This window comes from Carcharodon carcharias, chromosome 10, assembly GCF_017639515.1.
Source record: "Carcharodon carcharias isolate sCarCar2 chromosome 10, sCarCar2.pri, whole genome shotgun sequence".
Taxonomy (NCBI): Eukaryota; Metazoa; Chordata; class Chondrichthyes; order Lamniformes; family Lamnidae; genus Carcharodon; species Carcharodon carcharias.
In genome coordinates this window covers 32257673-32274441 of record NC_054476.1, presented here as the reverse complement: position 1 = coordinate 32274441, position 16769 = coordinate 32257673, and the positions used below count along the sequence as shown (strand labels likewise).

The following is a 16769-nucleotide window of genomic DNA, read 5'->3' as shown; positions in this document are numbered from 1 at the left end:
AGAAAGTTCAGAGAAGAAGTGAAAAAGGAATTCAGAGAGGCAGAGAGAGGTTATGAGAGAGACTGACATAAATGAGAGAGCTAACATAAAAGGGAATCACAAAGTTCTCAATAAACATATAAGCAGAAAGAGTTTAATAGGATGGGTGGAGCAGATTAGGAACCAAAAAGGGGATCCTACACATGGAGGCAAGGACCATGGCTTAGGTACTAAAAGGTATTTTGCATCTGTCTTTACCAAGAAAGAAGATGCTACCAAAGTCATAGTGACAGAGGAAATAATTGAGACACTAGATGGCCTAAACAGGTTAAAAAAGTATTAGGAAGGCCGGCTGTACTAAAAGCTGATAAGTCATCAGGACTGGATGGGTTGCATCTGAAGATGCTGAGGGAATTAAGGGTGGAAAATGCAGAAGTACTGGCGATAATCCTCCAATTCTCCTTAGATATAGGACATAGATTTGGAATAATTGGCAAAAGATCCAGATGGAGAAATAAGAATTGTGAATGTTACACCACAGGATGGAGAATTAAGAATGTTACACCCTTTTTCAAAAACGACTGCAGGATAAAGCCAGCAAACTACAGGACAGTCATTTTAACCTCGATGGTGGGAAAGCTCTTAGACATGGTAATCTGGGACAAAATTAACAGTCGTTTGGGCAACTGGAGATTAATTAGGGAAAGCCAACATGGTTTTGTTAAGGGCAAATCATGCTTAGCTAACTTGATTATTTTGATGAGATAACAGAGAGGGTTGCTGAGGGTAATGTGGATCATGTGATGTACATGGACTTCCAAAAGTGCCAAATAATAAGCTTGTCAGCAAAGTTGAAGTCTGTGGATGAAAGGGAAAGTAGCAGCATGGATATAGTTAGCTGAGTGACAGGAAACAGAGAGTAGTGGTAAATGATAGTTTTATGGACTGAAGAAAATTGTACAGTGGGGTTCTTCAGAGATTGGTACTAGGACCATTCCTTTTCCTGATATATATTAATTACTTAGGCTTGGGTTCTCAGTGCATAATTTCAAAATTTGAAGATGCCACCAGTATTGTGAACTGTGAAGAGAATATTGGTAACTTCAGAATATAGAAAAGCTGGTGGAATGCGTGGACAGGTGGCAAATGAAATTTAATGCAGAGAAGCGTGAAGTGGTACTTTTTGGTAGGAAGGAGAAGGGTGCGATTCTAAAGGGGATTCAAGTGCAGGAATTTGGGGGTGAGGGGAGGGTTGTGTGTGAGTGGTATATGTGCACAGACCACTGAAGGTGGCAGGGCAGGTTGAGAAAGTGTTTTAAATAAAGGCATAAGGGAACCTCAGCTTTAAAAATCGAGGAATAGGGTACAAAAGCAAAGAAAGTGATAATGAGATTTTCTAAACTTAGATTCAGCCTTAACTGTGGTATTCTGTCCAACTCTGGACACCGCACTTCAGGGAGAATGTGAAAGTTTTAGAGAAGGTGCAGAAAAGGTTTACAAGAACCATTCCAGGGATCAGGAACTTCAGTTATATGAATTGAAAAAGCTGGGGTTGTTCTCCTTAGAGAAGAGAAGGTTGAGGGGAGATTTTGTAGAAATATTCAAAACCATGAGGGGTCGAGATAGAGAAGATAGAGAGAAACAGTTCCCGTCAGAAGGGTCAAGAACGAGAGGACAATGATTTCAGATGATTGGCAAAAGAAGCGATGAAGACATGAGGACACATCTTTTTATTCAGCGTGTGATTAGGATCTGGAATGCACTGCCCAAGAGAGTGGTGGAGGCAGATACTTTCAATCAGAGATTTCAAAGGAGAGCTGGATAAGCACCTGAAGAGAAAAAGCTTGCAGGGCTATGGGAAATGAGTAGGGAAGAGTGGGACTAGCTGAATTGCTCCTGCAGAAAGCCAGCACAGACATGACAGACTGAATTTCCTCTTTCTGTGCTGTCACTATTTTATGATTCTATAATTGCTTAGCTCTTTGAAAGGGCATAAGCACAATGGACAGGATAGCATGTGCAGTATGATTCTTTAGTGCAAGTTGAGAAAAAAAGTGCTAGCTGGGATATTGAGAGAAATCCCTCCTGGCTTTAGAATATCATCAAGGGGTTTGTAATGTCCATCCTGACAGTTAACTTGTCATTGGGAGGATGGAGCTGGTAAAAGTTTTCCCTTTGCCTTTTCTGGCTCTAGCTTCTTGTGTTCCTGTATCACATTTAACAATGTGATTATTGTTAATGAGTCAACCTCTCTGGTCCAGAAAGTAAACAGTTTCAAGTGTAGACTCTCATTTCATCAGATAGTGAATTTTAGTTGGAAATTTTAAACATGTCAAATTTTAAATGTTTACATTTTATTTCCATTTTTCCTTTGTGTCTTTTTTTCTATGTCAATTCAACCTTTCATTCCCTCTTCTTTTTCTCTTCCTGAATCTGATATGAGTCTAATTCAACATCTTTCACTGTCATTCCTCTGTTTCTTTCTTGTTGAGATTCTAGGTATCCTGTCTCCCTCACTGAACTGTTATGAGGTCACATTCCAGCATTTAGGACACAAGACATCTTTGAGCTGAATGATGCAGGGGAAAAATCTAATAAACAGAGAACACTGCAAGATGCCCTAGTCCAGCAAGTTTTGCGCTAATATCTCTCGGACTAGTCTTAACTTGGTGATGTAACCTGGTAACAGGACAGTTTACTTATCTACCAGATTGGACTATGCAATCTTAGGAATGTGTTAGCTCAGTTCTGAAGCTCTGCGGTGACCTTGACAACTTATTTACAAGTTACACATGAGGTTCCTATGCCATCTTGACGCAGGAAAACAGTACAAGTTCTGCTGAAGCTCCAAAGGAGATAAAAAGAAATATTTACTCAATTTACTTGTAGTGGGCTACTGTGGGAATTTATTCTGTTAGTTGTTGAAGGATACAGATAGATACCATTAGCAGTATTGAATTTATCATGCAGTTGGAGAGGTTTTTTCTGCTTGCATTATATTAGATCAAAACGATTACTGAAAATGGCACCACCGAGATGTTTTAAAAGGCAGCTGTGGGAAGTTACACCAGTAGGAAATTCAGTTGGATTATGAGAAAATCTCTGTTATGTTCTCCAGCCTTCTCTATGCTCCTCTAATTCCTGGTCTCTTTCCATACCATGCCACCCAATGCAATGCCTTCAGCTACCCAGGCCCTGAAGCTCTGGAATTCCCTTTTACATCTCTCTGCTTCTCTCTCCTCCTTTCAGGTGCTCTATGAAACATGTCTCTTTGTGTCTTAATATCTCTTATGGCTCAGCATCAAATTTTGTTTGATAAGGCTCCTGTGAAGTGCCCAAGGATACTTTTTTTTACTACATTAAAGGGGCTATAAAGATGCAAGTTTTATACGCTCCATGCATTGAAGTGTGAAGTTGGATGTATAACGAGCACAAAATCTTTTATAATTAGGTAGATACATATAAAGAAAGTTATAACAAGAAACCTATTGACCACCTGTAGCATCACAATCAACCCTGTTTCACAAAAGGTATTGAGCACTTAGTCAATTGTCCGTCTGTAGTATAATCTATTCCCCTTGCTCAATAAAGAGATATGGCAGGAATCCTCATTAACCTAGCACAGGAATCCTCATTAAACTTGCACAAATAATGGGGAGTAGAGAAGGTGATGGTAGCTTCGGGTTTACCTCGTTTTTTTACATAAGGATGATTCTGGGTCAAATAAAGAGTGTTTTAAAAGTAAGATGACATACACTGTAACCTCTCCAGTCCGGAAATCTATTGTTCGGAAACACTAGTTGTTTGGACATTTTTTCAGCAGACTTTGGGAGTGGAAACATGGAAGATACAGTGTTTGGATAAGTAAAACAATTTTTGTCACTGATTTATGTTTTATCACTGTTTTATGCTTCAGGTAAATAATTATACCTATGATATTTTCCAGTTTACACGCTTGTGGTTAGACATACTAACATGATTCTATGATTCAGAAAATTCCAAAATCCAGAAATGACTTGGTCCCAAGCCTTCCGGACTTGAGGAGTTACAGTGTACATGTGAAAAAGTTCAACTGCTTTCAGAAGGTGTCAGAAGGGAAACAGATATGTATTTGGGAAACAAAACAACTGAAGGATATGGAGAAGGGTCAGTGAATCGGGACTGAGGAGCGAGCTGCCAGAAGAACTCAGTTTCCTTCAAATGTCCATTTGATTAAATTGGTTGCACTCTAATTCTTTTTTCTTCTCACCTCAACATTCAATCCCAAGCATAGTAGCCCCTGTTGCTCTAGTCTGACTGTTTTCTGATAGCAGCCACCCATTTGTCACCAGCCTTGAGCTCGGGTGTATTGGGTTGTAGGCTATTTTTACACAGTGATTCCTGTTCAGTTAAAGCTAGGCAGATGCCGTTTAAACTGTAGGAGCCTTATGGGATCATGGAATCATACAGCACAGAAGGGGACCATTCGGCCCTCAGTGCCTGTGCCAGCTCTTTGAAAGAGCTATCTAATTTGGTTCCCCACCCCAGGTTATTCCTCATAACCCTGGAAATTGGTTCTTCAAGTCCAAATGCCTTTTGAAGTTCCTATGGAATTTGATTCCACCACCCTCTCAAGAAGTGTGTTCCAAATCTTAACATCCCTGTGTGAAAACTTCCCTTCTAGTTCTGTTGCCAATTATTTCAATTTTTTTGTTGTCTGGGTACCAATCCAACTGCCACAGGAAACAGTTTCTCCTAACTTACTTAATCAAATATATTTTTGAATAGCTGGTTGAGGTTAACCTTCTTAACCTTAACCTTCTCTGCCCCAAAGAGAACAATACCAGCGTGTCCAACCCCTCCTCTTAACTGAACTTCCTCATCCCTTGTTTAATCGCGGTTTGAAACCTACTCTTAACATCCTTCCTAAAGTGTGGTGCCTAGAATTGTACACAATGCTCCAGGAATGGTTTCACATCACTTTCCTGTTTTGTGTTCAATTGTCCCTATTTCCAAAGCCAAGTATCCCATAAACATTTGGACTGCCTTATCAACTTGCCCTGCTACCTACAAGGATCTTTGACAAGCACCTCCAGGACCCTCTGCTTTTGCGCCTCCCCCCCCACCCGGCCCCTCAAAATACTATCATTCAGATTGTTTCTCCTTACAACAGGCAGGCAGCGAAGAACATACTGTCATTTTTGAGGACTGGATTCTAATGCCCCTTAATTTCCATCCAACCCTGTTCACCCTAACATTCCTTGTGCAATATGATCTTAAAACAATTCTCACACCACGTCTATGCAACTGACTGCTCACTGCAATTACAAATCCAACTCTCTGTGACCATGCATAAAAAAGCAGATCCTTACCTGCGTTTGAGATCTGCTCGCTCAAGTCTGTTACGGAGATTGAATTGCTGTTCTGCACCCTCATCGGTGGCACCACCATGGTGCGCACAGCGGGTTTAGTGCTGTCTGTTCCCTTGGAGTTCATGCTGCCTGAATTCTGGTTAGCCGCATCCTGAAGGAAGCGTTCTTCCAGGAAGGGACTTTCATTCTGCCCTGAAGACTCACTGGTTGGGGATCCATCCACAGTGTCGCAGCCGCTCTCTGGCTCATCCTCCGACATGCTGGAATGTCAATGATTATAATACGCAGGTTCAGATTCTGGTCAGCATCAGTTATTCACACATTTAAGATCACATTGCCGTTGCATGATAAGTGCTTGCATTCATACAGCACCTTTCATGACCTTGAGATGCCCCCAATATCTTTTCTTTGAAGTTTAGTCACTGCCATAATGTAAGGAAAAGCAGCAACTAATCTTTGCACAGCAAGGACCCATAAACAGCAACCAGATAATTGTTTTTTTAGTGACGTTGGTTGGAGGATAAATCTTGGTCTCAGGATACCAGGGAGAACTCACCTGTTCTTCTTCAAAAAACTGTCTTGGGATCATTTAGATGCACCAGAAAGGGCAAACAGGGCGTCAGTTTTAAAACTTCACCCTAGGGTTGATGCAGCACTCCTTCATTATTGAACTAGGACTGGATCAGCCTAGATTGTGTTCTCAAGTCCTTGAAGCAGGACTTCAACCTACAATCTCCCAACTCAGAGGATGTAGCATTAACACAAGCGAAGTGGGAGCTACTTGGAGATGTGTCATTTGTCTCTCCTAACTCTTCTGCCATCCATTGCCCACTTCCCAAGTGCAACACTCCTGGCAATCTTTTCCTATTTTAAAGGTGCAAAAAAGAACCATGTTGCCACATCAGTGCCGAGGAGGATTCTGCCCCGTTCCCAACTCATAAATCTTTCCAGAGAGTTGTCAACCAACAGCAGGACTTTGTGACTTCTGGCAGGGACTGTGTGCCTCAGCTCCCTATCAACTCCTTCCCCCACCCTGTAGTCCTGCATACAAGTTAACAATAGGTGTGAACTTGTTCATTAGCAGTGTTTCTAGTAGCATTTTAATACCAGGTCTAGTTGATTTGCTATCGCCCAGTAATAACTGATAGGCTTTGTATTTCTGAAATAAGGCCATGTCCAGAGAGGAACACTGTATAACACATGGCTGAAGTAATGGTGTTTTGTATGCCCATCACTGCTTGCGGTAATGTCAGAACCAAACAAGAGGCACATCATATTTTGCCATAGTGCAATTATTACTGCAGCTCATCAACATATGAAATAAATCTAGGATTCAAGCCCATGACCCAAGGTTGACACTAGTTAAGTAAAGAGGTGGAGGGATATTTTGGGTGCGACATTAAACATATCCAATCTGTCTGTTTCACGATTCAGGTTAATGATCTCATTATTTGACAAAGGGCAAAAATTCACCCAGCTACAATTTAATCTTTGAAACTTGAATTATCACTCTCCAAATCTCATTTTTTCAAACATCCACACAATGTTAAATTTCACCCTCTGGTGGGATCCATTTCCTACTGCGCTATGAATAGTATCTCTTTACATTGGATATTCAGCACAGAAACACGCCATTTGACCTACCCAGTTCATGCCCCACTCAAGCCTCCTCCCATCTTTTTTCATCTAAATCTACCATTGCAACTCTCTATTCCCTTCTCCCTCATATTCTTATCTAGTTTCCCCTTCAATGCATCTATACTATTTGCTTCAACCACTCTTCAGTGGTAGTGAGTTACACATTCTTACCACTCTCTGGGTAAAGAAGTTTCTTCTGACTTCTGTATTAGATTTCTTGGTGACTATTTTATATTGATGGACTCTAGTTAAACTCTTTACCACAAGAGGAAATATTCTCTCTGTATCCACACTATCAAAACCTTTCATAATTTCAAAGACTTCTGTTAAATTTCTTGGTGACTATTTTATATTGATGGACTCTAGTTAAGCTCTTTACCACAAGCGGAGATATTCTCTCTGAATCCACACTATCAGAACCTTTCATAATTTCAAAGACTTCTATTAGATCACCCCTCACTTTTCTTTTTTCAAGAAAGAGACTCAACGTGTCAAATCTTTCCTGATATGGATAGCCGCGCATTTCCTTTTAGACCAACTAGAATCTTACCAGGGATGAGGTACTTCAGTTATGTGAAGAGACTGGACAAGCTGGGATTATTGTCCTTAGAGCAAAAAGGTTAAGGAGAGATTTAGTAGAGATTTAACCAGAGTTTTGATAGAGTAAATTAAGAGAAACTGTTTCTAGTGGCAGGAAGATTGGTAACCAGTGGACACAGATTTAAGGTAATTGTCAAAAGAACCAGAAAGGAGATGAGGAGAAATGCTTTTATGCAGTGAGTTGCTGAGATCTGGGATGTACTACCTGAAAAGGTGAGACAGGCAGTTTCAATAGCAAAGCAGAACTGCATATATACTGAAAGGAAAAAAGTTATATTTATAGGGTCAGAGGGTGGGGAGTGGAACTAAACGGATAACTCTTTCAAAGAGTTGGCACAGGCACAATGGCCCTGCAGCTTTATCGTATGATTTCCAGTCCCCACTGTTGTGATAAGTTATGAACCCATCCAATTTAAATGGCTTGTTGGCCATGTCAGAAGAGCTCAGACAGGGAATTTACTTGAAAATGTGAACTATGCATGAAACATGGTCTAAAGGAACTTAACCACTGCTTCCCCCAATCCCACCTTCCTCCTCCCATCCACCTCTGTCACTGTATTCAGAGAGCTGACACACTGAACTCAGCACAACATCGTCTGTACCTGTTAGGCCTCTTGCAAGGAGATGGGCTGGACTGTGCCGAATTGGATGAACTGGTGCTCAGGGTGCTGTCAGGACTACTTAACGAACACACCCGGTCGATGTTGAGGGTGCTCTGGCATGCCTCGCAGCCCGGACTGCCTTTACATCTGATGGTGGGTGAGGCGGATAAAAAACAAACAATATCACCTCAGATAAAACAATCAGTCTGTGACGAAATTACTCTTTGCCTCCTTTTTTATGATTCCGTCCCCTTCTGCTATTCTGTTGGAACCATTTGCACGCCTCTGAACCAGTCTTTACTTGTTCCATTACTGCACCCTTTGTCTTGCAATATCCTCCCTTTTTTGAATGAATCACTCCTATCATCCACCCTATCCATTTTGTTTTTCACTCCCCCCATTGCACCTCCTCCCTCTTTCCCTGGTTTTGAACTTGCTTAATAACTTTTAACATCTTCCACTTCTGATAAAAGGCCATGGACCTGAAATTCTACTCCTCTAAGATGCAACTTAAAAAGTACCATTTCAGCTAAGCTTATCATCAGTTGGCCTAATGTGGCTTGGTGTAAAACTGCTTGATAATTTTACTGAGTGTGCCTTGGGATGTTTTACTACGTTAACATAAGAACTTAAAAAAATAGGAGCAGGAGTGGACCACATAGCTCATGTAGCCTGCTCTGCCATTTAATATGATCATGGCTGACCTTGGGATTCAACTCCATTTTCCCGCCAGCTCTCCATATCTCTTAATTCCCTAAGACACCAAAAATCTATCCCAGCCTTAAATGTATTCAATGATGGAATATCCACAACCCTCTGGTAGAGAATTCCAAAGATTCATAACCTCTTGGATGAAATAATTTCTCCTCATAACAGTCCTGAATGATCAGCCCCTTTTTCTGAGAGTGTGCCCCTGCCTTTTAGATTCTCGATCAGTGGAAACAATCTCTCAGCGTCTACCTTATCAAGCCCCTTCAGAATCTTGTACGTTTCAATGAGATCACCTCTCATTCTTCTAAACTCCACAGAATATAAGCCCAATTTATTCAGTGTCTCATCATAGGACAACCCCCTCATCCCAGGTACCAATTTAGTGAACCTTCGCTGTACCTCCTCCAATGCAAATATATCCTTTCTTAAATGTGGAGACCAAAACTGCACAGTGCCCCAGATACGGTCTCACTAAAACCCTGTAAAACTGAAGCAAGACTTCTTTATTCTTGTATTCTAATACCCTTGCAATAAAGGCCAACATGCCATTTGCCTTCCTAATTGCTTGCTTCACCTGCATGCTAACTTTCTACATTACTTGTACAAGTACACCCAAGTCTCTTTGAACATCAACATTTACAAGTTTCTCACCTTTTAAAAAATATTGGGCTTTTTCATTCTTATGACCAAAATGAATAACTTTATACTTCTCTATATTATACTCCATGTGCCATCTTGTTGCCCACTCACCTAATCTGTCTATATCTCTTTGCAGCCTCCCGGTATCATCCCTGGGGCTTACCTTTCCACTTAGCTGGGTATCATCAGCAAACTTAAGACACTTTACTGTCTGTCTCTTCATCTAAGTCATTAATATAGATTGTAAATAGTTGAAGCACCAGCACTGATCCTCGCAGCGCTCCACTATTCATTATCTGCCAACTTAAAAAAGCCCAGTTTATATACACTGTTTTGAACCGTTAACCAATCCTCTATGCATGCTAATATATCATCCCAAACTCCATGAGCCCTTATCTTACCCATTAACCTTTTGTGTGGCATCTTATCAAATTAAGGATGCTATGTAAATGCAATGTGCTGTTGTTGAAACACTAACTCCGTTGCTCTCCCACAGGCACTGCCTGACCTGAAGGTTTCCCAGCATTTTCTGCTTTTAGGTCGGATTTCCAGCATCACTAGTATTTTGCTTTGTATTTTCCTTGTCACCATGTCATGGACAGGCTCCATCTCCCTGCGCTGCTCCATGTTTTCTGGTGCAGCACACAAACAGACCCTAACAGAAAATTGGTCGCGAGATATTCCAAGATGTTACTACATTGCATTTCATCTGTTAAAATTACCAAAGAAAGCTAAATCTTTAATTAATTTTCTAACTTCTCGTGAAGTTCTGTCAATGTTAGGGAAGTTTTATTTCTTTCCACATTCAATGCCCTGTTTCAGCATTAAGCACGCCCAAGCCAGGCATATTGCAAGCTCGATTTGAGTTTATGGACGGGAACTCCCAAGCATCTTTAAGGCATCTGATGTTACAGTTACGTTAAAAGAGAATTCGCATTTATTTAGCGCCTTTTACCTCATGATGTTCGAATGAACTTTGCACCCAACATAACATGGCAGCCAATTTGCACAAAGCAAATTCCTACAAAGCAATGAGATAAATAAGCACATCATATCTTTTCTTGGTGATATTGGTTAAGGGATAAATAATGTACCCAAAATACTAGGGAGGACTCACTGGAGCAGGAGGCTCCACATATATCCCCATCCTCAATGATGGAGGAGCCCAGCAAAAGATAAGGCTGAAACATTCGTAACAATCTTCAACCAGAAGTGCCGAGTGGATCTCTTCAGCCAATTCGATTCACTCCACGTGATGTCAAGAAATGGCTGAAGGCACTGGATACTGCTAAGGCTGTGGGCCCTGACAATATTCCGGCAATAGTACTGAAGATTGTGTTCCAGAACTAACTGTGCACCTAGCCAAGCTGTTCCAGTACAGCTACAACACTGACATCTACCTGGCAATGTGGAAAACTGCCCAGCTATGACCTGTACACAAAAGTCAGGACAAATCCAACATGCCCAAATACTGTTCCATCAGTCTACTCTCCATCATCAATCCACTCACCATCCTGACTTGGAAATATATTTCCGTTTCTTCACTGTCGCTGGGTCAAAATCCTATCACGCAGCACTTGCTTAGCAATAACCTGCTCTCTGATGCTCACTTTGGGTTCCACCATGGGCAACAGTTTCTGGCCTTATTACAGCCTTGGTTCAAACATGGACAAAGGAGCTGAACTCCAGAGGTGAGGTGAGAGTGACTGGCCTTGACATCAAGGTCTGCATTTGACCAAGTGTGGCATCAAGGAGCTCTAGCAAAACTGGAGTCAATGGGAATCAGGGGGAAAAGTCTTTGGTGGTTGGAATCATACCTAGCGCTAAGGAAGATGGTTGTGGTTGTGGAGGTCAATCATCTCAGCTCCAAGACATCACTGCAAGAGTTCTTTAGTGTAGTATCCTAGGCCCAACCATCTTCAGCTGCTTCAGCAATGCCCTTCCTTCCAACATAAGGTCACAAGTGGGGATGTTCGCTGATGATTGCACAATGTTCAGCACCATTCATGGCTCTGCAGACACTGAAGCAGTCCATGTACAAATGCAGCAGGACCTGGACAATATCCAGGCTTAGGATGACAAGTGGCAAGTAACATTTGCGCCACACAAGTGCCAGTCAATGACCATCTCCAACAAGAGAGAATCTAACCATCGTCCCTTGACATTCAATGGCATTACCAGCACTGAATCTCCCATTATCAGCATCCTGGAGGTTAACATTGACTAGAAACTGAACTCAACTAGCCATATAAATACTGTGTGTACCATCAACAAGGTGCACTGCAGAAACTCACCAAGGCTCCTTAGGCAGCACCTTCAAAACCCACGACCACTATTATCTAGGAGGACAAGGGCAGCAGATACATGGGAACACCACCACCTGTGCGTTCCCCTCCAAGTAACTCACCATCCTGACTTGGAAATATATTGCTGTTCCTTCACTATTGCTGGGTCAAAATCCTGGAACTCCCTCCCGAACAGCACTGTGGGTGTACCTACACCACAGGGACTGCAGTGGTTCAAGAAGACAACTCAACACCACCTTCTCAAGAGCAATTAGGGATAGGCAATAAATTCTGGCCTAGCCAGTGAAACCCACATCCTCTGAACGGATAAAAAAAAGGCTGCGCCAAGGCCCTTGATAGAGCAGAAACTGATCCTGCTCAGTAACAGAAGATGTATCTTGCTAAAGAAACATGTTTGGAAGGACAGAAACTGATGAGGGCAATGAGACAAGGGGCGAGGCCATTGAGAGATATGAAAGCAAGAATGAAAATTTTAAAAACAATGCTTTGCTGGTCTGGGAGCCAATGTAGGTCAGTGAGCACAGGGGATATTGGTTAATTAAGACACAGGTAGCAGAGCTTTAGCTAAGCTCAAGTATTTGGAAAGTGGAAGATGGGAAGCCAGCCAGGAGAGCTGTGGAATAAAAGCAAAAAACTGTGGATGCTGGAAATCCAAAACAAAAACAAAAATACCTGGAAAAACTCAGCAGGTCTGACAGCATCTGTGAAGAGGAACACAGTTAACGTTTCGAGTCCGTATGACACTTCAACAGCTCTAAGGAAAAATAGAAAAGAGGTGAAATATAAGCTGGTTTAAGGGGGACAGATAGAGCTGGATAGAGGGCCAGTGATAGGTGGAGATAACCAAAAGATGGCATAGACAAAAGGACAAAGAAGTGTTGAAGCTGGTGATATTATCTAAGGAATGTGATAATAAAGGTACAGATAGCCCTAGTGGGGGTGGGGTGGGGGGAAGGGATCGAAATAGGCTAAAAGGCAGAGGTAAAACAATGGATGGAAATACATTTAAAAATAATGAAAATAGGTGGGAAAAGAAAATCTGTATAAATTATTGGAAAAAAAGGGGATCGGAAAGGGGGTGGGGATGGAGGAGAGAGTTCATGATCTAAAATTGTTGAACTCAATATTCAGTCCGGAAGGCTGTAAAGTGTCTAGTCGGAAGATGAGGTGCTGTTTCTCCAGTTTGCGTTGAGTTTCACTGGAACAATGCAGCTGGCCAAGGACGGACATGTGGGCATGAGAGCAGGGTGGAGTGTTGAAATGGCAAGCGACAGGGAGGTCTGGGTCATGCTTGCGGACAGACCGAAGGTGTTCCGCAAAGCAGTCACCCAGTATGCGTTTGGTCTCTCCAACGTAGAGGAAACCGCATTGGGAGCAGCGAATGCAGTAGACTAAATTGAGGGAAGTGCAAGTGAAATGCATTTTCGCCTATTTCGTTCCCTTCCCCCACCAGAGCTATCTGTACCTTTATTATCACATTTCTTAGATAATATCACCAGCTTCAACACCTCTTTGTCCTTTTGTCAATGACATCTTTTGGTTATCTCCACCTATCACTGGCCCTCTATCCAGCTCTACCTGTCACCCCCCCCCACCCACCCCCCCACAACCCCCCACCCACCCCCCCACCACCCCCCACCCCACCCCCTCACCCCCCCACCCCACCCACCCCCCTGCCCCCACCCCTCCCTCCCCCCCACCTTAAACCAACTTATATTTCACCTCTTTTCTATTTTTCCTTAGAGTTGTGGAATAGTTGAGTTTTGGGATGACACAAGATGAGAGTTTCAGCAGCAGATCAGCTGAGGCAGGGGCAGAGATAGGCAATGTTGGAGATGGAAATAGGGATAGGTAGTCTTAGTAATAGAGCTGCTATGCAGTTGGAAGTTAATGGCAGGGTCAAATAGCAAGAAAACCAACACATTCCTTCCTCCTATTCCACAAAGTTTAAATAAATGTGAGAAACATATATGATAAAAGTGAGTTGGCTGGTGGGCAGGGCTGCAGGATCCCTTGCGCCGCAGGTTGCGGCTTTGAATAGTCCAAATTTTGTGGACATTCCAATAATACCCCTTTGACCTACCTTCCTTCTATAATACCTGGGATGAGTGTTGCTTTTGTGCACTTATCTGAAGCTCAGCCCACAAAGATGAGTTGTGGTGGGAATACACCACGGAGTAATGGCTTCTTTACTTTTTATTCAATTTATTATTCAGCAACTCTGAAGTCTCCTGTTATAATCGCAACCTTCTCTGGCCTGTTTTTTTAAATTACTCAATCAGTAAAACAAAGGGCCATTCAGCAATAAAGACTTGGCAAGTCTCTGTCCCTGATTTGTGATCTGGTCTCTGTTTAGCCTTTCATTGTTTGCAGAGGCTTTCTGTGTGCCTGTATATACTTGGGAAAGGAGATGGGTTAATTGTTGTAGCATTATATTTTTAAACCACAGGGTGGCATACAGACTCACCATCTTCGTAGCTGTTGAACAAATTTAACTCTCAAGGTCTGATAGAGTCTGCACTTTGACAGTCTTGGACAATTGTAGTTTCCAAATAAGTGAACAATTCGCAAATGACAACCATTTGTGAAAATCCGCCAACTTAAAATATTATTCATATTGAGTTTGAATATTATCCAAAATTTGAATAATACTGAAACATGGAATCTTACAAATGCATAGGGCTATGGGTGAAAGAGCAAGGCGAGTGTTACTAATTGGATAGTTCTTTCAAATTGCTGGCACAGGAACAATGGGCCAAATGGCCTCCTGTACTCAATGATTGATTCTACAATCTAATCAAGGTGTATAAAATATTAATGGAATTTGGTTCAGTAAATATGGAGAAACTATTTACTTTGGTGGGGGAATCCAGAACAAGGGGAGATAACTTTAAAATCAGAGCTTGGCCATTCAGGAGTAAAATCAGGAAGCATTTTCCCACACAAAGGTTAGTGGAAATCTGGAAAACTTCCTCAAAAGGTTGTAGATTAATTGGAGCTTTCAAAACTGAGATTGTTAGATTTTTCTTAGGTAAGGGGGGTCGAGGGATATACAGCAATGGCGGGTAAATGGAGTCTAGATCTGTAATCTAACTGAATGGCTTAAACATATTTCAGGAACTGAATGGCCTCCTTCTCCTGTTTCTAATGTTCCAACCACACAGTGAATCACTGGCACAGAGTGCTTTTAAAAGACTCACTCTTCTGGTGAGTGGCTCTGGGAAGCTTCCTCATCGTCCGTGTCGCTGCTGATGGTGATGACACTGACGGCAGGGCTTGGGGAATCAGCAATGATGATGGTCTGGCGTTGCTTGTTGGCGATCAGGTTGCCGTCCAGGTGCTGCCCGACTGAGCCCTGGAGGCAACAGCCTCCACCATCCTTTCCGCTGTGATTGTCCTGTGCTGCTGGGCAGCCTTCTGACTCGCCGATCTTTGGACTGTTGGTGATCTTTGGAGACAGTGGCGCAGAGTCCTGCAGGTTGCTGTAGTGTGATGTATTGCTCCTGTTAAGAATCAATAAAAAAAAAGCAAGGGTAGGTACATGTTGAAGTGGCTGTATCCATGTGAGCACGTTAACACACATCTATGCTCTTCATAAACATTGGAGGGCTTGCAGTGTCCCTTCATCTTTCATAACTTCCTAAAGGAGGAACTATTCCTAAAGGAGGTCCTTGACTTTATAAACAGACTACAAAAGCAAGGGAGTTATATTTAACCTTTATGAATCATTGTTAGGCCCCAGCTGGGTTATTACATCCAATTCTGGGCACCACATTTCGGGAAGGATGCCAGGACCTTGGAGACGGTGCAAAGAAGATGGACCAGAATGATAACAGGGATGAGAGACTTCAGTAATGTGGAGACATTAGAGAAGCTGGGATTGTTCTACTTAGAGCAAAGAGGTTAAGGGGAGATGTTAAAATGATGAACCGTTTTGACAGGGTAACAAGGAAAAGCTATTCCCACTGGCAGGAGGGTTAATAACCAGAGTACCCGGATTTAAGGTAACTGGCAAAATCACCAGTGTGGAGGTGAGTAGAATGTTTTTACACAGCGAGTTGTGTGGTATGCATTTCTCGAATATTAAATTTCTAAAGGTGTTTGGATAAACATTTGGAAAGGAAACATTTGCAGGGCTATGGGAAAAAAAAGCAAAGAAAGTGAGACTATTTAGATAGCGCATTCAAAGAGCCAGCACAGGCACAATGGGCTGAATAGTCTCCTCCTGTGCTGTATGATTCTGTGGTTGAGTTCTAATAGATTTTAAATGGGTACCAACACTCCGGTTTGAGCTGATCAGGCAAATTTGGTGTTCAGTATTCCAGACCATGCGGCACACTCCCCCGGGCTCAGCACTGTTCCTACTGAGGGGTGTCAACGAAGGCATGTTGATTTACTGAACTGCTGTGAACTGTCCTTTAGAGAAAAGTACATACTGTCGATAAAATCAGAAAAAATTACAGAACGGGAGGAGGCCATTTGGTCCATCACATCTGTGCCAGCTGTAAAATGTTCTTGGTCCATAGCTATATAGGTCACAGGACTTCAGGTGCATATTTACGTGCTTTTTAAATGCAATGAAAGTTTCTGCCTCTACCACCCTTTCAGACAGTGAGTTCCAGGCCTCCACCACACTCTGGGTGAAAAAATATCATAACTCCCCTCCTAATCCTTCTGCCAATTACTTTAAATCTACGACCCTTGGTTACTGTCCTCTCTGCTAAGAGAAATAGATAAGTTCTTCCGCTCTATCTAGGTCCCTCATAATTTTATACACCTCAATTAAATTTTCCCTTGGCCTCCCCATCTGTTCCAAAGAAACCAACCCAAGCCAATCAAATCATTCCTCATAGTTAAAATTCTCCGTTCCTGGCAACATCCTCAAAAATCTCCTCTGTACCCTCTTCTATTGCAATCACATGCTTCCTGTAATGTAGTGGCCA

The 16769-nt window shown here is 42.2% G+C and overlaps 1 protein-coding gene across 4 annotated transcripts in view; it reads right to left on the bottom strand.

The window, feature by feature from the left end:
• The window catches only part of hipk3a (homeodomain interacting protein kinase 3a), a 243971-nt gene that overhangs the window by 6333 nt on the left and 220869 nt on the right, over window positions 1-16769 (bottom strand). For 3 of the 4 annotated variants that reach the window (XM_041197023.1, XM_041197024.1, XM_041197027.1), the window contains 3 exons: window positions 15027-15329; window positions 8171-8317; window positions 5331-5590 (listed from right to left, as the gene is read on the bottom strand). In XM_041197023.1, the coding sequence (XP_041052957.1) occupies window positions 5331-5590; window positions 8171-8317; window positions 15027-15329 (710 nt within the window). The remainder of the gene's footprint in view (window positions 1-5330; window positions 5591-8170; window positions 8318-15026; window positions 15330-16769) is intronic. The other variant, XM_041197026.1, reaches the window with a different exon arrangement.